Below are 27,325 nucleotides of genomic sequence, written 5' to 3'. Positions count from 1 at the left end.
CCTTCCTTAAAGCCTCAGCTCCTGGAGCCATGGCGCTAGTGAGAATTTCAGCTTTCCTTTTTTTAAGCTCCCTCCTCCCGCAAAACAAAACAAACTTTCTAGCCCTCACGGTCAAGGAGGAGAGTTTGAAAATGTGGACCCCATAAAGGCTCAAACACCAGAAGGCAAATAAAACATCCTTAAATGTATTATTTACAAAAATCTTATGATTTTGGGGTGTCTGACTCATGATTTTTGAATACCTGGCATTAGCAATACTGCTTATTCAATGTGGCTACTTCACGCATTCACAAATTCATATTTCAACATGGAATTGACTGGGACCACACAAAACTAACGGGCCATGGGGAGAGAACAGTGCAGGAAATTCAAAGGCAGGGGAACTATTCAAAGGCAGTATGGCCCATCCTCCAGCACTTCCTCACCAGCCTTTTGTTGCTGTTTGATAAGACCTAGTTTCAGTGTGTAAAGTGACTTTGAGGGAAATCTCTATTACTTTGTTTTCCAATAGTGCCTGAAGACCCTAACCAAGATACAGGCCCTGGTGTGCTAGGTGGCCCTGAAGAGCTTTCAGAATAAATAGGCAAAGTAGTAGAACAAAAGTATAATTGTTCCCGTTTTTAAAGATGGGGAGCTGAGGCACAGAGAGAGTGATGGATCAGAGGTTATACAGGCAGTCTGTGCACAGCCAGGAAATTGAACCCAGACCTGTTCCGTCTCAATCCTGGGCCATACTCATCCTTCCTCCTGGATGGCATCTGTGGCATTTCCTTGGCTTTTCTAATAGGGCTGGGCTAACGTTTGAGGCAATGATCTGGACTGGCTGAGTTGACCCCGGCTGGTTTGGTAATTGCCTCCGGGTCAGACTGCACTGTGCTCCAAGAGACAGCTGGACATTGTATACAGAACCTGACTCCTGCAGTCACTCACCCCTGCTTTTCAGGTGAGCCAGAAACTGGAACCCACAGAAATCAGATGCAAAACACTTCTGACAGGCCAATTAAAACCTCCACTTCCCTTGTTCAATAGTGTTTGCTGTCTGGCAGTTAAACTGCATCTTTTAATAAGTGAGTGTATTGGCTATTTCAGCCCTGGCTGGAAATCAAGGGAAACCCATCTGTCAAATGCACTAGGCCCTCTTGGAAACCTGCTGCACCTCTCTCCTGCCACCTTGCATCCCATCTCTGCCCTTGCTCCCATGATAAATCCGCAATAGTTAATCTTTCCCACTGCTCAGGCAGCAGTTGCTCGTCCACATGATTTGGCCTGAACTTTCTCAGAACTAATAAGCCTCAGCCCATGGGGTGGCAACCTCTGTGGTTCTGGGGACGGGTGCACGTGCTCTCAGCCTCGCTCTCACAAAGTAAACAGGGAGTTGAAATAACTGAGCCTCGTTATTAAAGGCGAAAGGAGGCCATTATAACAGCACAACGGGGGAAAAGTGATGCTTTGGCAGAATTAAGGCTGACGAGGCGAAAGGCTCCCAGCCATGGAAACAGTGCGAGATATTAATCATGCGCTAAAACAATAATTGCTGTCTCCCATCCCTGCACTGCTGCTCCCGCTGCCTTCAGCCTGCACAAAGGCCCTGACCAGTGACGGCACTCTGAATCCCTGTCTCTGCGCCCCTCTGACATCAGTCTGCTCTGAGCCAGCAGCAGCGCTGTGACAGGTTTGGGCTGCTAGGGTGTTCTTCGCTCTGTTTTGTTCTGGGCTGCTTTAGTGCTTTATCTACTCTGCCTCCTCACCTGGGCCCCCGGGGCGGGGGAGAGACACAACTGAATTAAAAGACTCCTGGCCCACTTCATGTCCTTACCATCCCTTCCTCTCCTGTCATTAATTTCCTTTGCATGGTGTCTCAGGGTCTATCTACACTCCAAACACTACAACTGCAGTTACATGGCTATAGTGACAGGTTTCAGAGTAGCAGCCGTGTTAGTCTGAATTCGCAAAAAGAAAAGGAGTACTTGAGGCACCTTAGAGACTAACAGATTTATTTGAGCATAAGCTTTCGTGAGCTACAGCTCACTTCATCGGATGCTACAGCGACGGAAGGGTTTTCTCTGTGGTTGTAGTAAATCCACCTCTCTGAGAGGTGGCAACTAGGTCTAAGGAAGAATTCTTCCATTGACCTAGCTGTATCTACAGCAGGAGTTAGGTTGACCTAATTACATTACACAGGGCATTGAAATTTTTCACAGCCCTGAGCAATGTAGCTAGGTCAACGTAAGTTTTAGGTGTAGACTAGCTTAAGTATCTCTGCAGTTCTCCCTGTTGGGATAGCTGAACACCCTGTGTGTAAAATGAAAGCTTCCCACTTTGTTCAGCAGCTTCTGGTTCAGACATGGAACCATGAAAACTAAATTCAATAATGGGCCCTAATTTGTTTCTCAGGAATGAGACAGCGTAACCCTAGAGAGACATGGTGGGTGAGGGAGTCTCTTTTATTGGACCAATTTCTGTTGGTTGAGCTTACACAGGTAAAAAAGAAAAGGAGTACTTGTGGCACCTTAGAGACTAACAGGTAGAGTACCCTGTTAATGCCACTGCACCATAAATCCAGTGCCTCTATTCAGCCCATGATTTTTGTGCCTAGCAGAATAATAAATGTAAGCTCGAGGCTCATCTTTTGAAAGTGTTGTGTCGGTTTCCTTTGAGGATGGGGACTGAGAGGTCAGATATAGAGTGATCAGTGTCCTATAACTGCAGAGGTGTTAACGGGGCACTCTACCATGACTGGTCCCTTACAGTATGTGCTAACTACTTATGCTAAACAATCTGCTTCCCCTTGCATTTAGCATCCGGTGAAGTGAGCTGTAGTTCACGAAAGCTTATGCTCAAATAAATTTGCATTTAGCTGTGACTCTGGGGGTACCTTTCCCAGACCTGACCGGAGAGCTCAGTGTAAGCTCGAAAGCTTGTCTCTCTCACCAACAGAAGTTGGTCCAATAAAAGATATTACCTCACCCACCTTTCTTTTCTAATATCCTGGGGCCAACATGGCTACAGCTACACTGCAAATTTGTTAGTCTCTAAGGTACCACAAGTACTCCTCGTTCTTTTTACTGCATACAATGTGACCTTGTCTGCTATACAGGCAGTTGGGTGAGGAATGGGACCAGGTGAGTCCCTCAAGCTGTGCTGATTTAAGGCACAGGAAGACTGAATGACTTGCTGCCAGCCTTGAGGAGAGTTAGGGCTGACCCCAGGGCACTGCCAGCTGTTTGTTTCAAGCACTCCTCTACCACAACCTCCTTCTAATCAAATGAAATAGGATAAAATAAATTAAAAACCATATTTTTCTTCTTCATCCTTTCAGGTCTGAGCAATCGGCTGCCGTACTTCATCAACTATTTCTTTGACACATACCTGCTGATCAATGAGGATACCCCCGTGGGTGAGTGCGCCTCACTTACGTTAATGAGCAGATTGCATTGTGTTTCCAGGCCTGTTTGCGGTGTGTGAAAGCGGGAGGAGGACGAGGAGCATAGAATGGCTAACAGGCACCCATCACATGGGCTATGAAGTGTGTTTGAAGTTGCCCAACTGGGGAAAAGATCCAGACCACCTGGGACAATGGAACTTTTTCAAAAGAAAAGAAGTGGGGAGAAATATGCAACATTCCCTTGGGAAGTGTGTGATGTCTGTTTGATTAAGATATTGATGCAGGATACCGAACTGTGTGGCTCATCCTCCACCAGATCCTGTGTGCCTTCTCTCCTGTAGGGAAGCTGGATTGGCTTTATATGCAAACAAGGGAGGAGGGGGATGCCTTTCTGCTCTGAAATCTTCCAGAGCAAGGATCTGATTTTAAAAAAAGTACTGAATGCCCTCCACTCTCAAAGTGGCATCGCCCAGGGAGAGCTCAGCGCAGCGCTCTGACAGGCCAAGCCGCAGCAGCAAGCTTGGGACACTTGGGGGCCCAGTTCTTTGTTGAGCAATATGTTTAGTCACTTGCACCCATGCACAGTGTAAACTGTTACCAGACCAGAAGGGTAGTGTCTGACACACACTTTGCACTAGCTTAGGTGGAGGGCAACAGAGGATCGGAGTCCTGGGTGCTAGTGGGAGTTTTCTAAAGGCATTAGGGGATGAAAATAGACTCTTAAATAAAATTGTAGCTCATAACTAGAACTGCTCTGAGAGGGGCCAGAGGAGGAAAAATTATCCACAGAAATGGGTTGTAGCCCAGTTGCACTTTTATACTAAAATAATGTTGTGTACTATACAAACTGCATGTATGCTCTCAGATTGCCTCAGTCTCTCTCTCTTATTTTGGCTGGCTTTGCATAGATAGTACAGTAAAATAAATGTCAGTGCCTAGCACAATGGGGTCCTGGTTCATGAGTAAAGGTTCTAGGTGCTGTTGTAATACAATAAATTTAAAATTTTTAAGATGATGTTTAAAAAAAGTGAATAGTACAGAGTTTAAGCATAGAAGTTTCTGGTAATTGGGGAATAACATACAGATTATCAAGGGGTGCGAAGTTTGATTTAAGATCGGATGGCATAAGGAATACATAGTCTGCAATATCCCCAATGGGGGGTAAAAAGTTAATGGGTCAAAGTACAAGTTATAATGGCTATGTTCAGGTGTGGAGTATAATGAGCGGATACGATGATGAGGATGGATTGACCCTTATTTGGTGAGATTTAACGTTCAGTGAGTTTATGGTTCCAGTTCATATGGTCCAATGGAAAAAGTCTCTCGGTCCCTTTTTCATAGTCGATGCACGATCTCGCTCTGGCTCATGCCTCCTGTTACTGTTGGTGGCCGGTGATGATGTGTTCGATGTAGATGTCCCTGGACCATTGGATGGTGTCTGAGACTATGAGAGGTTTCAGAGTAGCAGCTGTGTTAGTCTGTATTCGCAAAAAGAAAAGGAGTACTTGTGGCACCTTAGAGACTAACAAATTTATTTGAGCATAAGCTTTTGTGAGCTACAGCTCACTTCATCGGATGCATTTGGTGGAAAAAGCAGAGGAGAGATTTATATACACACACACACACACACACACAGAGAACATGTGTATATAAATCTCTCCTCTGCTTTTTCCACCAAATGCATCCGATGAAGTGAGCTGTAGCTCACGAAAGCTTATGCTCTAATAAATTTGTTAGTCTCTAAGGTGCCACAAGTACTCCTTTTCTTTTTGAGACTATGAGGCGCCTCATAGCCATGCGTAGCATTGACTGATCCTGCAGGTCCGCAGCACATGCTCGTTGCAGGGATCCCAAGCACCCAGGACTCTGACTATCAGGGCATCCATCTGCACCTTGTAGCCCTTTGCTCTCAGGGTATCAGCCAGGGGCGCGTACTTTTCCAGCTTACGAGCTCAGGCTTCGCAAAAGGCCAGGGTCCTGTTCTCAAAGGAGATTGTGACGTCAACAAGGATGATCTTTTTCTGAGCCTTGTTGGTGACGACGATGTCAGGTCGCAGCTGACTGTCGGTACTAATAAGCCAATATTTCCCCTGAGTTTCTTGTCACTTGTTGCCTACTTCCCTCTCATTTCCTGCTTCCCATTGCAGCAAATAAAAAATCCTAGAAGCTTTCACAGAAGCAGTTACAAGAAATTGAGGTGGGGGAATGAGAGAGAGAGACGTTAGGTCAGGGAGGTTAGAACAAGTGTAAATTCTGTGAGAGGCTTTTGTTGGACAGTAGTAACTCCCTCCCCCCACTCCCCAAATGTGCACGTGCACACACAGTCACTCAATCCGGCTGCCAGAGTCAGTCACAAAAGAGCTGAGAGTTTGGGTAGAGAAGAGATTTTTTTTGTATAGTGCCCTTGGAGAAAACTGGCAATTTTTTGATTGACAGATGTAGTTTTTTATTTTATTTATTTGTTTTGCTAGTGATCAGTTTTAGTAAATGTAGAAATTGATCGGGCCTTTCTTGGCCTCTTTCCAGGCTCTCAGTCCATTAAACTTGTGCTCTTCAATCAGGGCTGGTGGCTGTCTTTTAATGCTGAAGGAATTGATTGTAAGCCCAGTGTGTGCACGACTGTGGGTCTGGGTCTCCATCTGCAGGCGAATAGCTGTGATCTTATCGGGGCCCCATTTACACTGCCTCCTTCCCCCGCCTGTTCCACCCTTCCTCACACTTATACACTGCAGATTCATGCAATAGGAACCTAGCAGCTACTGAAACATCAGCAGGGCTCCCAAAATTTATAGGAGATCCCAGTCAAGGGTGCTTGTGTGAAGAGATTAAAACAGCACAGATCACCAGAATCAGGTCTTTCCAACCACCTCAGGGAGAGACGTCAGTTTTGTGAGGACCTGTCATGAAGTGGGAATTTCCTGTAATATTTTTATGAATCCTGTGTGCCTCAGTTTCCCTCTGCGCTTTGCACAGTTAAGAGTGCGAGGGCAGAGCAGGACATGAGGTGAGCGAGGGTGTCACCTTGCTGTCTGGGCCGCAGTGAATAGGGCTGTTCAGGGACTGGCTGGAACATACTGAAAGTGACCCATATCGATGCAGAATCCCCAAAAGACAATGGAAAAGTCCCAGTGACCAAAGAGTGACACCTAAAACCCACTGAGCAAGAGGAAGGAGATTTGCCCCCCACCTCTCAGCAGGGAAGCTGAGCAGAGACTCCAGCTTGAGAACAAAAGACTGAGACACAGGCAGGGAGTAAGGAGTTGTCTCCTGGAGGAAGCTGGCTGCAAAGGAATCAGAGAGAGAGAGAGAGAGAGAGGCAGAGCTGTCGGGTTCCTTCCCCACTCTGAATTCTAGGGTACAGATGAGGGGACCCACATGAAAGACCCCCTAAACTTATTCTTACCAGCTTAGGTTAAAAACTTCCCCAAGGCACAAACTTTGCCTTGTCCTTGAACAGTATGCTACCACCACCAAGCGTTTTAAACAAAGAACAGGGAAAAAGCCCACTTGGAGACGTCTTCCCCCAAAATATTCCCCAAAGCCCTACACACACCCCTTCCTGGGGGTGCTTGAGAATCATATCCTAACCAATTGGTTCCAAAATCATCAAAGACCCAAACCCCTGGATCTTGGAACAATGGAAAAATCAGTCAGGTTCTTAAAAGAATTTTATTTAAAAAAAAAGAGGTAAAAATCATCTCTGTAAAATCAGGATGGAAAATTCTTTACAGGGTATTCAGATTCAAAACACAGAGGATCCCCCTCTGGGCAAAACCTTAAAGTTACAGAAAACAGGAATAAACTTCCCTCTTAACACAGGGAAAATTCATATAAAACAAAAGATAAACTAAACCCTATTGCCTGGCTTACCTATACTGGTTGCAATATTGGAGATTTGGATTAGGATGGGTTGGAGAAGATGGATTTCTGTCTGGCCTCTCTCAGTCCCAAGAGAGAACAACCATGTAAACAAAGAGCACAAACAAAAACCTCCTCCCATCCCAAGATTTGAAAATATCTTGTCCCCTTATTGGTCCTTTGGGTCAGGTGCCAGCCAGGTTAGCTGAGCTTCTTAACCCTTTACAGGTAACAGGAGGATGCCTCTGGCCAGGAGGGATTTTATAGCACTGTATACAGAAAGGTGGTTACCCTTCCCTTTATATTTATGACAGAGCCGAAGACGCGATCCACTGTAACCTGGCTGGTAGTTTGTGCTGGTTCGGCCAGAATGGACTATACTTTAACCTTTATTTCTCTGTGCTAACCTAGGGACTTCCAGTGCTGTGTGCCAGCTGTCTAATAAATCCTACTCTGTTTTGAAAACACTGCTTGAGTGTCACTGTAAATACCTGCTGAGGTGCATTAGTCATGGAAGAGTGTACAAGTCTCTATCAAGAGTCTATTTCATCTGGACTCACTGAGCAGAAATCACAGCGTGAAACAGAAGTGCTGGAACCCAGATGCTCACCTGCAAGGCAGTGAGGCTGCCTGGCCTATGCTGAGGGAAGGAGTGGGACACCTTGGAGGCCTTCCACACTAAAGGGGTTGCTCCAAGAGACTGTTTAAAAGATGGGGCATAGCACAGATCCTGTGGTTCCATGACAGGCCCTCAAATTGAGTCTTGCCCACAGCCTATGGTGTTGCACTACATTTATAAATGTTCTCGGACAGTGGCAAAGCCCTCCTGGAATACCCCTAGAGAGCCTATGGACCTGGGACAACCTTGCTTGAGAAGCTCTAAGACAGTGGTGCACAAACTTTTCCAGTTGCATCCCCCCATTACCATTAACAAAATCTGTCTGCCGTGCACCCCCCAACCGTCCCCATTACTGCACAGCCAAGGCTTCCTCAGCAGCTGAGCTTGGGCTGAAGGCAGAGCTGGACCTGGGGGCAGTGAGTGACTTGGCACTGAAGGGGATTGGAGTCAGAGCTGGGCCAGGGACAAAGTGGGGCTGGAAGTGTGGTGCTCCCTTCCTGCCCCCCATGGAGGCTGGCCTGGGCCCAAATGCAGAGCAGGGCTGGGGGCAGAGTTGGACTGGAAGCATGATGCTCCTTCCCCATCCTCCATGGGGCTGGCCCGCGCCTGGACAGCAGAACAGGACAGGGGACTGAATGGGGTTGGGGGCAGACCAGGGCTAGAAGCATGCTGCTTCTTTCTTGCCCCCAGTGGGGGCTGGCCCAGGCCTTTCCACACACCTCCCCCCAAAGTTCCTTTGTGCCCCTCACAGTTTGGAGACCACTGCTCTAAGATGATCCTTTCCCAAATTCACAGAGGACTGGCCGGATCCAAGTAAAGATGGTCACTTGACTTTTAGCAAATCACAGCTATGTATTTTAGCACCAGTTTTAACTTGGTGATGGTCCAGACAAAAGCATGCATTAGGTGTTGTAGTCTATCTGAAACAAAGCACCTCATGAAACAGAATAGCTGCCTGCTCCCACTGAATGAGACCTATTTCCGATCCTCCGTCCGCTCACATATTCGGGCGGAATTCCTTTGGGCGGTGTTCGCTGGCTCCCTTGACACCTTGGAGGAGCAGTGGGCGCTGTCCAGGGTTCTCTGCTCAGTGTCCCCGTCAGGTTCTGTGACTTCACTCCCATTTCTGTTATCTTTAGTTGTCCCCTGTAATTACTTGAGATCCCGGACCTTATGAATTCTCCCCTTATGCTGGGGGAGGTCCTTTCACAGTGGATGGGCTTCTGCCCGCCCACTTCCAGGATCCCAACAGGCCCAATGAACAAGTCAATATCGTGGTGGAATGTGAGCCCTAAGTGTGATGGTTAGCATCGTCAGTAGCTGTGCCTATCAGTGGTTTGTAATGCAGTGCAATAGAACAGAATTTGGTCTTTGTGATTCTTGGTCTGCCGTGAATGTCAAACTGCTTCATATGGTGGATGACCTCTTAAAATGGATATTAATGGGCACCTCCTTTCACAACCTTTGAAAAAGCTAGATGAAGATGGTATAAAGGAAACAAGAAAAAAAATCCTTTAAATATGATGATGTCCTGCTGTTTTGTATCTGTGCAGTTCTACTTGCTCTCCTTGTGTAGGACTTGGTTTATTTGCATGTACTTTATCTGCAGCTTCTACTGAAGCACTAATATCTGTAGATCGCTTTACAGACTATTTCTATCTTCCTGTGTATTTGCTACCCCTCTAATTTTTATCCCCTTCAAATACAATCACTATGGAATTTTCCCCAGAGAAACTTCTGATGAAGAAAGCAGCTACATGGAGTAAATGGAGCTGGTAGGTGGAGCTGACTGGAAAAACGTTGATGGAATGTTTTCTGATGGAGAATATGGTTCTACTGAAGTTGAAACAGTTTACGAAATTGTGTAGATTTTGCCCCAAATTTGTCAGAACTTTTTTCACATTTTTTCTTCTAATATCAAAACAGGATGTCTTGACAACATTGAAAAGAAACATTTTTACTTTTTTCTTCATTTTGAATTGATTTTTCACATCTAAATTTTTATTTTGCATGGTTTTGCAAAGCAAAAACAAAATGAAATTTTTAATCAGTCCAAAACAACATTTTTTTTAAAATTCTCTTATGGAGAATTTTTTGAAAATTGCAAGTTTTGTTCCTGACTGGAATGAAGACAAATATCTCAGTCCTTCACAAAGCAGAATTTTGGTTGTCCTCCCTGGTTGAGCAGTTGTTTTCTTTTTTCTTCCCCCCCCCCACAGCATACATTTCTCAAATTAAAAAAAGTTGTCTGAAAACTATAAATGTCCTGGACTGGGGCACAACTAGCTGGAAGCAGATATTTCACCACAGTATCAGAAGCACAGCCCCCCAGTAGTGAATTATAAAGTGCACATCATACTCATGGACTCCCAAATGCTATACAAGGAGCTACATAAATAGGGTCTGCAGTGACTATAGACAAACATAGCTGTCATTATATACTTGGCAAGAGTTGACACACCATCGTGGATATTGGAACCTGTGTTTCCTTTGGGAATTTTGATCATGGTTACCCCAGCTGCTTACTCAGCACTGTCATGGTTTAAATTCTACCAGCAGTGGGCATGAGGGACCTTGCTTTAATGTTGCATGCAAAGGACAGCATAGCAGTGCTGCAATATCCTCTTCTCCCACATTGAGGTGTTACTACTAGACATGAAATTACGGTGTGGGAGATTTGAACCTGTGACGTTGTGACACTCTCAGGCAAGAATGCTACTGATGTAGACTTACTAAAGAATACAGTAATCATTCCAATAGCTGCACTCGTGCAACAGAAACCAAACTCAGGCTGCATCTTTGAATGGATACTTTCTCAGATGTTCAGTTGATTCCAAAGGTAACCCTCTATCATCAGGACAGTGAATTCAGTCATCCATAGGCAGGACAAATGTCCTCCAAACTGCACCCAACTTGGAATACTCTAGATGGGGGAGTGAGGAGGAAGTGCCAAAATATCTGCATCATTCCCTTCTCTTTGTTAACCTCTTCCCTCCCAAAAAAGCCCCCTGTATTCTCGCTTACTTGACTAGAAATTAACAGCCTCCTCTTCCCTCATGTGATGCCTAAAAGAGTCTTAAGCAACAATTAAAGAGATCATTCCCTCTCTGATCACTTACATGAGTAAATTAGTCTTGTCAGGAGCTATTAAGACAGAGAGCTTGGAATTCATTAGGCTAGATTGGGCCTATGGAGCTCCTGGCACTGCCGCCAGTCCAGGCTGATTAATTTCTCTGAAAACACCATCAATGCCCATCTGTTTCATTTAAGTCCAGAGAGAGCAATTTTCAGGTGGACTGATCCCCCTCGTCAGTTATTTCACCCAGAAGTAATGAAACACACATGCACGCATTGCAGAACTGGGGAGGGGGAGAATTGGAGGGGGAATATAAAACACAAATATGAAGAATACAAAAGCAATTGAATTTGCTAGGCAGCGGAGAAGAAATTGAAGGACAATAGAGAAATGAGTGAAGTGCAGGAATATTAGGTACTCTATGATGTGCATGACAAGAGGCTGGTTTAAAGAGAGGAAAGGAGGGGGGGATCAACCAGCCACAGGGCTGCCGGCCTAAAGCCATGGCAGAGACTTCTTACTTGCAAACAAGAAGTGGGTAGTGGCAGCACAGGGGACAAGGAAGGTCTGTTTTGAAATGGCTGAAGTTGCAGGAGCTATGAACTAGCTGGAGGGACTGGTTGCAAATGCTTGGGCCCCTCAATCCCTGTGATGGGAAGGAGGGAAGACAAACTAGAAGACAAAACTATGGGGCATAAACCTGGACTCAGATGTTTAATCTTGGTCTCATTGGTTTTACCTTGTTGAAGGCAAGTTGTGGAGAACCAGAATTTCCTGTTCACTGTTCTTATACCCTTTTATGCAAAGTCAGTAGCTAATGAGGTTATCACCATCTATGAATTGATGAAGGACAAGGCCTCTGATTTTGCATGTATAACTGAGAACCGGTTGGATGATAATGCAGGACAAATATTTGTGCAGCTGTCTGTGATTAGATGAATGGTTCAGCATAAGATTAGGGAGGACTGGGTAGGAGGGGCTGCTGTGTTTGCATCTGCCTCAAAGTGGAATGGAGTTTGTCATACTATGGGTATCCACAAATATAGTGACAATAGTTAGCAGTTGCTTTTACTCTTAAAATCACTTCCAAAACATTTTGCTAATTAATCCTCACAAGAAATAGGTAAGTGGTGTCATCATCCCCATTTTATAGACGGGAACATGGGGGAATGAGGGCAAGAGGTTAAGGCCAGATTATTTAAGGTACTTAGGTGCCCAAAGCCCCAGATAGATCCTTTTGAAAACACTCTCAGTACCTGTCTGCAACTTTAGGTGCCTTTAACCCCTCACCACAAAATACTGGCCCTTAAGTGTCTTACTCAGAACTACAGAGGGAATCAATGTTATGATGGGATTAGGATCTGGCAGTTCTTGACTCCTATTTCTCCTATTTTATATAATGAAAAACAAAATGCACAACCCCTGAACCTTCCTTTGCTGTAAGAAATGGGGAACATCACCTCCTGGTATGGCATTTGAGGGACCAAATAATCACATGGTGCTGCAGCCTGATTATATGACATCTGTGTTTTCACATCATCCTGGAATATCATCACACACTGTCATGCATGATGTGTTCACCCGGTTACAATGTCATAACTGAGAATCAAGACATGACTCTCTAATTGCCCTGCAAGATGGATTTACAGGATGTGAGACAGACGTGAGAAAACTGAGATTGCCTAGCAAATTTCAGGACAGGGAGCAACCTTGTAATTAGCTGTATTGCCTTTGCACACATTTCTGGGAAAAAGAAAAGGAGTACTTGTGGCACCTTAGAGACTAACAAATTTCCACAAGTACTCCTTTTCTTTTTGCGAATACAGACTAACACGGCTGCTACTCTGATTTCTGGGAAAGTTGCATGCTTTGGAGCCTTGCAAATATCCAATGGAAGAGGTAACTCAGGAAAGGAATATGGTGGTGATATTTTAAATGATTATGGTTCTGAGTTCCCTTCATCTTGGCTTCTGCATTTAAATGTAATTGGGGATAATGCCATCTTCAAGTAGTAGTAAGTGTTTGCTTATGCTGTCAGGATAGACTCCAACAACATACTTTAGGACTGTTCCATTTTCAGGGTGAAAATGATGAACGTATATTGTGTGTGGGTAACTACAAGGTTTGGTATAGGAGCAGAGGATAGGAGGGTTGGTCAAGCAGTGCTACCTGTTGGGTACTCTAGTTTTACACACTCCTTTCACAGGTTGGGAGGGCCTATTCCAACCACAGTTATAAAAACTGAGGTTGACGCTGCTATAATAAAATGGCAAATATAGATGAATACTCCAGAGTTTCATTGTGCAGTCTGACTATCTATGGGTAACTTCAACATGAAAAGAGGCCAGGGTATGGTATTTTTGTTGTTCTTGCTGGAACTCTCTCTTCAGTTGTGTTTGGCTCTGGATGAGAAACCTGTCTGTTGCTGGGAGATTTGCCCAGGAGAATATAGCACACTTGCTGGCATTTCATACAGGTGGAGAGACTGAGCTTGCCACTGGGGCATCAGCAAAAGGCAACTCCTACCTAGATATCTGAGTTCATCATATATTTCTGGGCAGGGAAAATGAACACAGCTGATGTTCCCCAGTCCTAGCTTGCTGCATTCATGACGAGACACTGGCTCAATACTTCTAGCTTTACACATCAAGGCTCAGGCCCCTGTGCACTGTTCAGGAGCAAACTAGCTAAGCTGCTTGAGTGTGGTCTGCTGATCTCAAGGGAGAGACCACTGTGAGGACAGTGGCTAAGCACTTCTAGCTTTCTGGGCAGATTTAGAGGAACAGATATCTGAGAGGCGTCTGCTTCAACATCTATAGCTTGCTGGGCTGATGTCAGGGCACAGGTCTCTCTGAGCTCACTTACTCAGCATCTCTAGCTTTCTGATCTGATGGGAAAGTGTAAGACTCCACAAAGTTATTGGTTCAACAGTTTTTCAGTGCTGGGCTTGTATCCAAGTAAGAGTCTCTGTGAGATCACTGGTTTCAGAGTAGCAGCCGTGTTAGTCTGTATTCGCAAAAAGAAAAGGAGTACTTGTGGCACCTTAGAGACTATTTATCTTCAGTCCTTTTGGTATGACGTCCATCTGTTTGCATTTGGAGAGGAAGATGATGTCTCTCTGTATCTGTACGAGTTTTTTCATGAAGTTGATAGTTTTCTACTCTATACGGCTAAGGTGCCACAAGTACTCCTTTTCTTTTTTGTGAGATCACTGGAACAGACACACTAGCTTGTTGGAATTATGTGAAGGCCTGGACCTCTATGAACTCTCTGGCTCAGCACCTCTTGCTGGGAAAATGCCAAGGCACTAGACTTTCTGTGGGGACTTGTTCAGCACTGCTGACTTACTGGAATGACCTGAAGCCATGATAGCTTGCTGGTATATGGTTCAGCATCTCTCTGCATGTGAACTGATGGCAAGTTACAGGCCTCTCTGAGTTCACTGGTTCAGCACCTCTAGCTTACTGGTCTGATGGGAAGGCCCAGGTCTCCAGAGGATCCTGGGCATTCAAGTCGCAGTTCTTGAACATTAGTAGCTCAGCATTTGTAGAGTAATGGACCAGTGCAGAGGTGGTCTGGCCCAGTGGTCACGTCTGGGCTGAGGTCTGTCCACCAGTGGACAGTAATAGCTGGGCAGAAGCTGTAGGAATAGCAAGAGACAGGTTCTGTAAGCAAGAGTCAGGGGCATGCCGTGGTCAAAGACTGGAGATCAGAGGCAGTACCAGGTATGATGGGTTGGATCACAGAAACCCCCCTGGGGTTGTCAACCGATGTGTCAAGACTACTTCTGCCCCTGCTTTCCTGCTCTGGCAGCTTGGGCCTTCAGTGCCCTGCCTGGTTTGAGCCAGACCCACTAGCCCGCTGCAAACCCAGATCCAGGTCTGAACCACATCCCCTAACAGCTGTAGGCTTAAACTGAAAGCAGCTTAAGAGGTGTTCCTGTCTTTAACACTCAGATGCTCAACTCCCTATGGGATCCAAACTCCAAATAAATCTGTTTTACCCTGTATAAAGCTTATACAGATTAAACTCATAAATTGTTCACCTTCTATAACACTGATAGAGAGATATGCACAGCTGTTTGCCCCCCCTCCCCACACAGGTATTATTACATACTCTGGGTTAATTAATAAATTTTATTTTTATAATATTATTATATAAATAAATAAATATTATTTTATAATAGATTTTATTAAATATAGAAAGTAGGATTTAAGTTGTTCCAAATAGTAACAGACAGAACAAAGTGAAATACCAAGCAAAATAAAATAGAACACGCAAGTCTATGTCTAATACAGTAAGAAAACTAAATGCAAATAAAAACCTCACCCTCAGAGGAATTCCAGTAAGTTTCCTTTTACAGACTAGTCTCCTTCTAGTCTGGGTCCAGCAATCACTATTGTATTGTAATCACACCCCCTATAGTTACTGTCCTTTGTTCCAGTTTCTTTCAGGTATCCTTGTGGGTGGAGAGGCTCTCTCTTGACCCAGCTGAAGACAAAATGGAGGGGTCTCCCAGGGGTTTAAATAGACTTTCTCTGTGGGTGGATACCCCCTCCTCTCTCCCTACACAAAGTCCAGCTCCAAGATGGAGTTTGGAGTCACATGAGCAAGTCACATGTCCATGTATGACTAAGTTTTCACAGGTAGCAGCCATTGTTCACATGCTACCTTGAACGTCCTCATGTAGACTTCTTATGTGGATTGGAGCCTTCCAAGATCCATTGTCCATTACGTGCTTCTTGATTGGTGCACTTAACTTGCAAGTTCCTTTCTAAAGAAGCGACCAAATGCCTTACTAAGGTTATTTAAAATCAAACAAGTATACGGCCAATATTCATAACTCTGAATACAATAATGACACATGCATATAAAATAGGATGAATAGATTCAGTAGATCATAACCTTACAAAGATATGTTGCATGGCATATGTAGCAATAAAACATATTCCAATTATGTCATATATACATTCATAAGCATGTTTCAATAAAGCCTTATGGGGAGCACTGTCACACCAGGTTAGAATTGAGAGGGCAGGAATCTGGGTCAGAGTCAGGCTGGGTCGGAGGCTGGAGATCAGGAGCTCAAGCAGGGTATGGTGTTGCAAACAACTTCCTGTAGCAACCCCTGGGATTAAACAGTGCACTTGGCTAATCAGCAGACTGCAGGGTACTGTCAATCTAAGTCTTTTGGGCAGCACTTCCTGCAGCGCCTACTCTCCATAGTACTCCTTGGCTGTGCCTCTGTATGGCCTTCCGGTGGCATGGTAGGACTACCAGCTGTCCCAGGCTCTGTAGACCTGGGTTCTTGTCACAGAGTCCTTGCATGTAGCTTGCTGGATGTCTGACATCTGGGCAAAGCCCTTGTGAGCTCACTAACTTGGCAACTCCAGCTGGCTGGCCTGAAGTTCAGGGATAGGCAACTGTGAGGCCACTAGCTCAGAACCTCTCCTTTACTTAGCTGATGTTGAGGCACAGGCCTTTGTAAAGTTATTGGCTCATCATCTCTAATTTTTCTGAATTTGTCAAGGTATAGGCATCTGTGAGGTCATTGATAGCACACAGCTTGCAAGGCTTATGTGAAGGCACAGGCCTGTGAGGTTATTACATCATCAACTTTAGCATGATGTTCCTGATGTCAAGGTGTCCCGCCTTTATGAGGTTATTGGCTCCAGTAACTGTGGTTAAAGTAGATCAAAACTCAAGGATGAGCTCATACATTTGATGTTACAAGTTTAGATGTTTTTCCAGATAACCTAGAAACCTTCCATTGGACACTGTGACACAAGGACCAGCTACTGATCTTATGGAAACATCCCATGGAATTTGAGAGAATTTTAAACTTTTCTACAAAAATTTTAAACCAACCTATAGAACTCAATAGTGCAGAGATAATTCTCTACTAAATTCTGTGGGCCAGATCCTGTTCTCTATGGATGTCTGCTTTGCACGGCTTGCGCTGCACAAAGGAGACTTTAAAACATACTAAATGGACATTTGGGGATTCCCCTTGCATAGAGGAATTTTCCTGCTTATGCTGTAAAGCTGGCACAGCCTGAACATATAGTGCTTGTTGGTGACCAGATATGACAGCCATGAACAGAATGCTGGTGGACTCTGTGAGCCTTGGCTGCCAGAATATCCCTTGCTGGCATTGCATTTCAGCGTAACTTTAGAACTTTATGGGAACCCTGAGTGTTCCCATAAGGAAGGGAATTAGGATTTAAGGTTCCAATCCCACTTTAAGAATAACAGGGACACACTCCTGCACCCACAGTGCCCCATTCAAGCCAATAGCATGCTGCAAAGCAAAGAACTGGGGTCTGTGTGTATCCAATTCCACGTCCTGTTCAGGACATGCAAAGGACCCAAAGGTCACATTATTTTACTTTGTTGATGCCTGTATCACCAGGATTCCTGGCCTAAAACACTATTTCTTCTGGATTCCAACACCTATCTCCACTGCGTCAGGTAGAACAAATGGAGTAGGAAACATCATTTGAACCATTTTGATGAGTTTTCAAATTTACCTTAAGAGGTTCTGTTATATGTAAGCTCAGAGAAGAACTGTACAAAATGAAGACCCTGATGCAGTGGGATGAGGTAGGCACTGACCTTCACTGACTGGTCGGTCAGTCGGTCCTCCATGAACACCAGAGAGAGAACGGACCTACTGCCTGCCCAAGACTCCAGAGCAAGGGAGTAGGCCACTCTATTCTTAAGGGAGTGAGTAGAAAAGAACAATGCCAAACAGAAATGATGGGAACTGTCTGGCCTGATGGAGTCTTTCATAGTTTTGGATAATGGAGGTATCCAGAACTTTGGAGGCCTAGCTATGTGAACTGAACTCTCAGTCTTTGAAGTTCGCAAAACTTCACTCAGCCTTATCTACGGAGCTGCAACTGTGGCTCCATAACTTAGTTGTGCTATGATGAGGCTACTTTGCTGTATGTGCTTATGTTTGTTTTGGCTAGGTTACTGTGAGAGTTGCCAGTTTTGGTTGGATATATTGTTGGAGATTTTCTCACATGACATAATCTTTAATTAAAGATTAATCTTTAATTCCTGGAGACTCCAGGACAATCCTTGGGGGTTGGTAACCCTAGTTGCTGCTTGGTTTTGTAGGATTTTTACTGTATTCCCCTCTTATAGTACAAGAATCAAGGCAAGAATTATTTAATGTGGGAAAAGTTTCACAGTTTCGGATTCACAAAGGAGGATGGGAAAACCACAACTAGTGGCTGTGTGGAGTAATGTACCTGACTCTCAGTTTGTACTCTCAATGCGTGTTCAATGCAGCATGTGGCGCTCAGATTTAGCAATGCATTGGCTACACACCTATGACAATGAGGAGAGATCCTGGATATGGAGCAGACCCAAAGGTCTATGCAATACAGGGGCAGCTGCCACTGCATTATCCTGAATTTAGTATCTATCTTCTAGTCCATGTTCGTTAATGGATCATCACTGTTGTGATTCTTTTTGTGCAGTGTTCGGGTCACAAGAATCATTGATGCTCTGGGAGCCATGTGGGATCCGGGGGGGGGGGGGGCAACAGAACACTTTATCTGCTGCTTCTGGTGATATCTCCATGCAGTTGTGCGTATACTTTCTCATCTACAGTTAGCCTATTTTGTTTCCTTCCCTTCCCCAGGTTCTGCTGGCATTTTTTGCTGAGTAATACTGATCTTGGTGTCTGGTGCTCTGCTTAATGCAAAGCTAGGGAAAAAACAGTGGTAGTCAGTATTCAGGTGCTATTCCCATTGGTTGACTTTTGGAATCTCTGTGGTAAAACAACTCTCCTCACAATAGACACTTATGAACCAGTTGTTGGACCCTTACTACTGTATGTGTGTGAATGCCCAATGCAGGGGGGCGGAGCTTTGTGGATGAAACTTGGAGAGGAGAAAGGGGATCATTAGCAGCATACTTCTTCTTTCTTCTGTCTCTCCCTGCCTCCCTTCTCACCTTCAAGTGCAAAAGTACATGGCATGTGGCCACTGCCACCTGATATTCACGAGCACAAAGTTGTAAGTCAAAGGTGTTTTATCTGAATTTTTCTCATGTTACTTTGTTTTAGCATGTATCATATTGAAAAAAGCCAGTGCTCTGAGAGAAGAAAAGCAAAGCTACCTGTTCCTAACACCACCCAAAACAAGCTGATGCAAATAAAAGTGAAATTTTGTGAAATGGGTTCCCTGCTGCATAGGTCTAGTTCATAATATCCCCAGTCACCCAATGTACTAGATGCTTTAGGTGAAATACTAGTGACATAACAGGGAAAATCATTATTTGTTTAACTCTTCAGTAACAAAGATGTAGCTTGTACTCCAAGTCCTAGCTGTTCTCACCTATAAATCATGGCCTTCTTGCAGGGTATGAGGCTGTAAGAGCTATGGGAACTGTGCCAGTGAGAGGATTTGAAAAATAACAACGGATGCACATAGGGGCCTGGGCAAAGTATCCCACAAGGTACTTGCTGAACTGGGTAGATTTCCCTGGAACAGTTGAGGTGTTTATTAAAGGAAGGTACTTGTTGGACCTGAAATTGTTTTATAATTGTACAGTGCTGATAAGTAGTAACTGCATGATTGGGCCTAATCCTGCCATGGGATGCCTTCAGATCACATTGGTGTAGAGGGGAGTTGACAGTGTTCTGCCAATCCCACCAACAGGACCAGACTGCACAGTTTTAGAATAAGGTAAGTATATGTGGCTGTTGCTAATGGTGCCTAATAAATGTGTGAAAAAGGCTAAAAGCAGCAGTGTAAAGAATGCATCCAATGAAGTGAGCTGTAGCTCACGAAAGCTTATGCTCAAATAAATTTGTTAGTCTCTAAGGTGCCACAAGTCCTCCTTTTCTTTTAGTGTGAAGAAAGTGTTTCAGGCGTACTGTTAATGAGATACTAATTGGGTACTAACCAGGTGTGAATTAAATGAAGCACAGAGGATGGTTGCAAAGCTGTTGTAAACTCATTGTTGAGACAAGCTGAACTTTTACGTTGGCTTCAGTTCTTGTTACTGTGTGTATTTGTGGGCATGGTGCACACCAAGACCACCCATTTGTGGGCCAGCCAAGTTATGTTCTCCATACTGTTTCTTTGGTACTTGCTAGGAGGGGCGGAGACTTTGCTTTGTTAAAAAGAAATGTTTAGCAAAATTTCATAAAATAATTTTGAATTTGCAAAATTTGATGAAACTGGAAGAAAAATTGAGAAGCTTTAGAAAATATGCTTGTTTGTAAGAGGAAATATATAGACGATAATTACCACACAACTTCCATGTACATCAAAGGGCACTTCCTCCATGAGCCTAAATACCTGCATACTGCATTTAAATATTCTCCATTAAGGTACCCAATTCCACTACAAAACAAGCAGATCAGAGGACCCATTTATTATATGGTTAAAATGTGTTGTGTGGACAGGTCCGAAATGAGTTGTAACTTGTTTACAATGTAACTGGGGCAGTTCCACCTGTGCTAACAATTGTGAAAGCCCTAATGCAGACCATCTCTGCTGTTTTCTCTACCCTTGCCCATAGCCGGTCTAGATGACAAGGTGGCTAAAACGTTGTCAGCTGCCAGTGCCTTGGCTGCACTGACAATTTTATCCCAACTGCAGCAATTGGTGACCAGCTGCACCAGAGCAAGCTCCAACTGTAGATCAGGAAAGCTGTGATTTGCACTGGTGCAGTTTACGCCACTTTCAGCCATGAGGTAAGCAAGCAGCTCTAGATGTTAGGTGTAGGGGGATGGAACTCTCTGCTCCCTTTACACAAGAAAAGTGGAAAGAAAAGCCAGCTGTGGCTTTTTTTCAATGCTCCCCTATGACTACTATGGAGTGTAACTAGACTCGAGAGTAGGGATTTAGGTGAGTGGGGATTGTTGTGCGACTGAGAAAGCTGAAGCTCAACAAGCTGAATGGTGAGCTGGACTGTGGGGTCAGTGATCCCTGCCCAAACCCTGGATTTGCTCATTTGGTTGTATGTAAAAATATAGGTGGTTACTAAGTTTCTTTTGTTGTTTTTCCTCTCTTAGCCCTAATATTCCTAGACTCCTGAGTGTTTGCAAGGAGGAATGAACATTTTAATTGCCATAGACAGAAATAGGAGTGCAGCTCTGGGTGGAACCTTGAGCCATGCTTTTATTTACTGTAGAAAAGGACCACAGAGAGATGGAACCTGGCTCTTGGCTGCTTACATTGACACCTAGGAGAAGGGTTACATAGAACTATAGAATACAAAGTATCTAATGTAGATCAGGCCTTTGTGCAAAGTGGTTTGGCTGCTTCAAGTTCTGAGGTTCTCCTTGGCGCTGAGCCATAGCGCAGAAATGAGCAGTCTGTGCTCCATTCAAAGGATATGGCTTTCCTATTCTTGAGAAGTGATACCAGTTATGCCAGAGCGTGTATATATGTTCATCACCCCCCACACATGTGTGCCATTACTCTGCGTGTGTGTGTATACACTTAGCAGAATTAATTTGGCATTTACAAAGGTTAATTCAAGATGAATAGGCTGGTCTCTGACTGTGAGAGTGTCATAAATATAAAGGGAAGGGTAAACACCTTTAAAATCCCTCCTGGCCAGAGGAAAAACCCTTTCAACTGTAAGGGTTAAGAAGCTAGGATAACCTCACTGGCACGTGACCAAAATGACCAATGAGGAGACAAGATACTTTCAAAAGCTGCGGGGAGGGAAAAACAAAGCCTCTCTCTCTGTCTGTGTGATGCTTTTGCCGGGAACAGAACAGGAATGGAGTCTTAGAACTTAGTAAGTAATCTAGCTAGATATGCATTAGATTCTGTTTTCTTTAAATGGCTAAGAAAATAAGCTGTGCTGAATGGAATGGATATTCCTGTTTTTGTCTCTTTTTGTAACTTAAGGTTTTGCCTAGAGAGAGTCTCTATGTTTTGAGTCTAATTACCGTGTAAGGTATTTACCATTCTGATTTTACAGAGGTGATTCTTTTTACTTTAATTAAAATTCTTCTTTTAAGAAACTGAATGCTTTTTCATTGTTCTTAAGATCCAAGGGTTTGGGTCTTGTGTTCACCTATGCAAATTGGTGAGGATTTTTATCAAACCTTCCCCAGGAAAGGGGGTGTAAGATTTGGGAGGATTTTGGGGGAAGGACATTTCCAAACAGACTCTTTCCTAATAATAATAATACCGGTTAGACATTTGGTGGTGGCAGCGAAAGTCCAAGGGAAAAGGGTAAAATAGTTTGTACCTTGGGGAAGTTTTAACCTAAGTTGGTAAAAGTAAGCTTAGGAGGTTTTCATGCAGGTCCCCACATCTGTACCCTAGAGTTCAGAGTGGGGAAGGAATCTTGACAGAGAGAGATTGAGGTATTACTGAATATGAAATCTGCTTGGATAGTTTCACAAAATGCTTTTTAGGTATGTCTGAAAAAAGTTATCAATAATCTGGTGTTTAGCAGGGAATTAGAAGGAACTTAATCCCCCCCTTAGTATTTGTTATTAGGTCACAGTATTGCCCTCAACCATTATGTTCTGTCTAAAACTACACTGCAAACTCTTTCTTTGGGGCAGGGACAGTGCCCTCTTGTTTGTTCTGTGAAATATCAGGCACACTTGTGAGTGCTATAATGATAATATATGTGAACACAGTACTATGAAATGGTGTAATACAAGGATATTCCATTTCTGTTCTTGTGACACAAGCTTTTTTCTCGTGGTTTCTGATATCATTAGTGGGTTCCTTGATAGCATTGCATTCTTGTTCTTCTATATTTTTTTAAAAAATCCCTATAGTGTATACAATATTAAGGCAGTGATCAAATATTCAAAAAGTCAGGCAATTAAAAATTAATCTTTAAATTTTTGAAATCAGCAATTATGTGTGTGTGGCCTATTTTATAGTCTACTAACAGAGTAATACATTCATGTTTACATGTAACAAGGAAAAGTGGAATAAAATACTATATATGCAACCTGGACCAAATATCAGACTGGAGTAACCTTTATATTTGTAATTCCTGATCTTTGAGTGTTAGATCTTACAACTTCTCATGTTACACTGTGAAATTTTTATATTTATTTTGTCTTTTAAATAAAAATTGAAACAGTTGATTGATACTAACTGGCTTATATGCCTTACAAACTCTGCTGACTTCACCAGTTAAACCCTGGAGCCAGCTGCTTGGGTGGCCCTGGGGCCAGCCACCCTGACCGCTGCAGAAATCACGGAGGTTGCGGAAAGTCATGGAATCCATGACTTCTGCGATCTCTGTGACAGACACAGAGCCCTACGTATAACCTCATTTGTGTACTCTTCCTTCTCCCATCTCTGTGTACTCCTCCTTCCCCCCACTGCTCTTCACTAAAATTGTAGTTGAAATGACAGGTGTGGAAAATGAAAAGTGATAGGAATAGAAGGTTCAGAGTTGTACTGACAAATAGTAATTCACAAGATTATAAATTTATCAATGAAATAATGCAAAAATGTGTATCGAGCTTTGTTTTGTTACAGTGCAGGAGCTGTAGTGAAAACTACCATTAAGGCTGCAAACTAGTTTTAATTGCACTCATTTTTACTCAATTTTCACACTCTTAACCTTCTAAAAATTAGTCTTTAATTAAACTTTTTTATGCTTGTGCTCAATTGAAATGTGGGCTTTTTTCTTCAATAGCTTAAGCAAAATCCTTTCAGTTGCCTTTTAAGCCGTTTCCTGCTGTTTTAATATATAAAGATCACTCTTCTTTTAACACAATTCAAAGATGGCTGAGCTTGAAAACTGGAATGTTATTAGTCCTTGTTGAGGAGAATGGCCTTAATTAGGTAGGAAAATTAATTGGGTGAAAATGAACAGTTATGAACACTTGAAATTGTTTTGTACTGAGCATGTCCACAAAATTTCATGTCTGGGAGTTTATACTCATAAAGACAGGTTTCAGAGTAGCAGCCATGTTAGTCTGTATCCACAAAAAGAAAAGGAGGACTTGTGGCTCCTTAGAGACTAACAAATTTATTTGAGCGTAAGCTTTTGTGAGCTACGGCCAATGAAGTGAGCTGTAGCTCACGAAAGCTTATGCTCAAATAAATTTGTTAGTCTCTAAGGTGCCACAAGTCCTCCTTTTCTTTATACTCATAAAGTAAACCACAGACATGATTAGTGCATATCTGTAGATGTGGACATTATATTCTTAATTCCTTATAGCTGTTAAAGCATTCCTTATGCTACCTTCAGTGCTTAAAGCAGCCTAATGATAAAGTTTAATCCTTTCCTTGTTTTAAAGAAATAGGGAAATGTAAACTTTTTAATATATGAAAATTTCACAATGTTATTGTACAACCTGGAAATACAGTAAGTGCAATGTGCTCAAGCTAATATTGCTGTACGAGTCAGCACTTCCTAACGTTTTAACTGTGCAACCTTAACACAAAACTAACATACTCTTGCATTTAACAGTTTGATTGGCAGTATAAGTTAATAAATTGGTTCCTTATGTCAGACTACTCATACTCACTGATGGCTTTTGCATTAGCTGTAATTATTTTGGGGGGAAAGATTGAGACAGAATTGTGAACAATGCAGTGAAAACATCTCCTCAGTTTGCAGCAGCTGTAAAAGGAAAAAAAAGGTTGGCGGGAGTGAATAATCGGTGTATCCATTTCTTAAAGATGTATTAATATTGCATTTTACTCAAGGGGAAAAGATTTCAAACACTTGACCTTTAGTGGTTAGTAACTCAATTTTATTCCATTCATCTGTATTGCTTTGTCAAATTATTGCTCTTTTGAGTCTCATATATTATATTGTGTTGGTTGTCTTTCCATGTGTGTGCAATTAGGAAGGTAATTGAGTCTTATTTTTCTCTTGTTTGTTTACTATTTGAATATGATCTATTTAAAAAAATGAATATTCAGCTAAAGGAATATGATGGGATGTGCTCCCCACACAGGCCCTGAAGGGGTTAATGAGGGCCTGAAAGGCCAATTATGGTACCTGGCTGCACCTGGAGGAGGAGCCAGGCTTTACTGAACATGAAGCCAAGCTGGGCAGGAGCAGACTGGTTAGTATAAAACCAGGAAGTTGACAGGGGCCCAGGGGAGAAGCTGAAGTCACTCTCTGGGAGCAAGGAGGGAGAGGGGAGATGAAAACCCGACAGGGAAAAGAAGCCATGGAATCCTAACCCTGGAAGAAGGGTTAACCCCAGAGGAGTTGTGGGGAAAGAGAGTCTGAGAAGGCAAGGTAGGAAGAAGCCAAAGGAAACAGCAGCAAGGAAAGGGGACTGCATAGACCGTGGCTGCTTGTTATAGGGTCCCTGGTCTGGAATCCAGTGTAGAGAGCAGACCTGGGTTCCTCTGCCACCCACTGGGAAGTGGCACAGTATTGTTGAAGATGTCAACCGGACAGCTGCTCTGAAAGGAGTTTGATTCCCCAGAAGGAGAGGACCATACAGTGACCTTCCAAAGGACCAAAAAGAAAAGGAGTACTGCATCTGATGAAGTGAGCTGTAGCTCACGAAAGCTTATGCTCTAATAAATTTGTTAGTCTCTAAGGTGCCACAAGTACTCCTTTTCTTTTTGCGAATACAGACTAACACGGCTGCTACTCTGAAACCTGTTCCAAAGGACCGAGTCACAAAGAGGGAGCATCCTGAGTTCAGAAAGCGAGAGAGACCATGGGGTGCAAAACTGAAGGAGGGGGCACCAGATGGGAAAGAGCTAATCCCCAACCCCAGATGAAGCCACAAGGTGGCACCCTGTAGTGGGTGAACAAGGAGCTATAGAATATTATGGATTGTGCCATAATACCATTATATAAATCTGCTACAGCCTCATCTTGAATACTGTTGATAAATTTTGGTCAGGTAATTAAAACAAAACAAAACAACAGACAAAAAAAACCCCCAGACCTAGCAGAAATGTAAAAGGCTCAGAGGAGGATAACAAATGATCCAGGCCCTGGAAGGGAGGGGCTTTCATACAGGTAGAGACTAATGAGTTTGGAAAGGAGAGGAGAAGGAATAGGTATAGCAGAGAAATATAAAATGACCAGGGTATACAGAAAATCAATCTGCTTTCTGGAATTTACCTTTTACCATAATACAAGAGGCAATGAAATTTAATTAAATTTTAAACAGTTAAAATAAGCATTTCTGTTTGCAGAGTTTTAACATGTGGAATTCAATGCGGAAGGATATTAAGGCAAATAGCTGAAAAATGTAAGCAATGAGCCTTAAAAGTATCAAAAGTTCCTGACCCTGATTTCAGCAGGGTATATGGGCATATCATATGCTTAACTTGAAGCATATGGGTAGTCATATTGATTTCAAAGCAAGCATGTGCTTGTGAATCTTGCTGAGGTCTGGGCATAACAGTATAATAACAGCATGCATTTAGCTACACTTTAATGGTTGTTAATGAATATCCTTCAGAGAATAAACTATTTAGGAAGAAATTGGAGACCAGGACAAAATTTCCTGTTGTACAGTGAGATGCATTATGGGATTTAGACCTTCTTTCGAAGTTCCTGACATTGGCTGAAGTCTTGGGCAGTTCCATGTAGCTAAGATCTCTGAGACCTAGCTCCTCAGGTGGTGTAAGTAGTCCTAGTTCCATTGAAGTCACCCATCCAGACAACTAGAAAGTCCATGGACTTTGCAAGACTTTAATCACTTGGTGTCGCTGACAGTAAACTGACCACACACAAAGGAGAAGGTGGTCTATCACTTCTATCTTGGGGTCCAAGATCTTCCCCCTTTATGCCACTGCTAGCATGTGTGGATCCAACCAGTGAAAGACAAAGGTCAGCTTAGAATAGTCTTCCCACAGCAATGCCCCATTAAAGCAGCCTGTGTTGTCTGCAAGAGACACTTCTCTTGGCAGATGACTGAGCACAGGTCCCATAGGCCTAGACTAGAAGGGGTGCTCTCTTAAATTCCCCATACAGAGCTGCAATTGGTAGGACCATGAAAGTCAGAGTCTTGGACGTGCTGTTGCACAAACATACAGAGCAAGTTCATCTAGGAGCTGGGGGGACTCAACTCACCAGTGAAACCCATCTGGATTTTCTGCTTGTCCAAATGGTGCATGCAGTAGAGCATGTCAGACTTGAGGTCTGATAATCTTCATAATATCTCAGCTTGACTCTGCTGAATTGCTTAAGGATGCAACTATGCAAGAGATTCCCCATGCAGATAGCACAGTCCTTCTGGTTATCAATTTTTACAGCTGTTTACTTGCAGTTTTGCTGGCATGGAAAGAGGGGAAAAATCTCCATGGCAAATATGAATTCTTCACTTTCCTGGAGAAATTGTCCCTGTGATTGGGACATTGTCTGCAGTCCTGTCAGGCACATAGCTGAGAAAGGCAGGTTATAGAAAGCAAAATGGCTAAAAGCTATTACCTTTTTACTT

At 43.4% G+C, this 27,325-nt stretch overlaps 1 protein-coding gene across 2 annotated transcripts in view; it reads left to right on the top strand.

The window, feature by feature from the left end:
- Window positions 1-27,325, top strand: part of CDH23 (cadherin related 23) — a 555,581-nt gene that overhangs the window by 39,485 nt on the left and 488,771 nt on the right. For both annotated transcript variants that reach the window (XM_043519492.1, XM_038408394.2), the window contains one exon: window positions 3,320-3,397. In XM_043519492.1, the coding sequence (XP_043375427.1) occupies window positions 3,320-3,397 (78 nt within the window). The remainder of the gene's footprint in view (window positions 1-3,319; window positions 3,398-27,325) is intronic.

Source organism: Dermochelys coriacea, chromosome 7 (genome assembly GCF_009764565.3).
Source record: "Dermochelys coriacea isolate rDerCor1 chromosome 7, rDerCor1.pri.v4, whole genome shotgun sequence".
Classification (NCBI taxonomy): Eukaryota; Metazoa; Chordata; order Testudines; family Dermochelyidae; genus Dermochelys; species Dermochelys coriacea.
The sequence above is the reverse complement of the archived record's forward strand: the minus strand, read 5'-3'. Positions and strand labels throughout refer to the sequence as shown.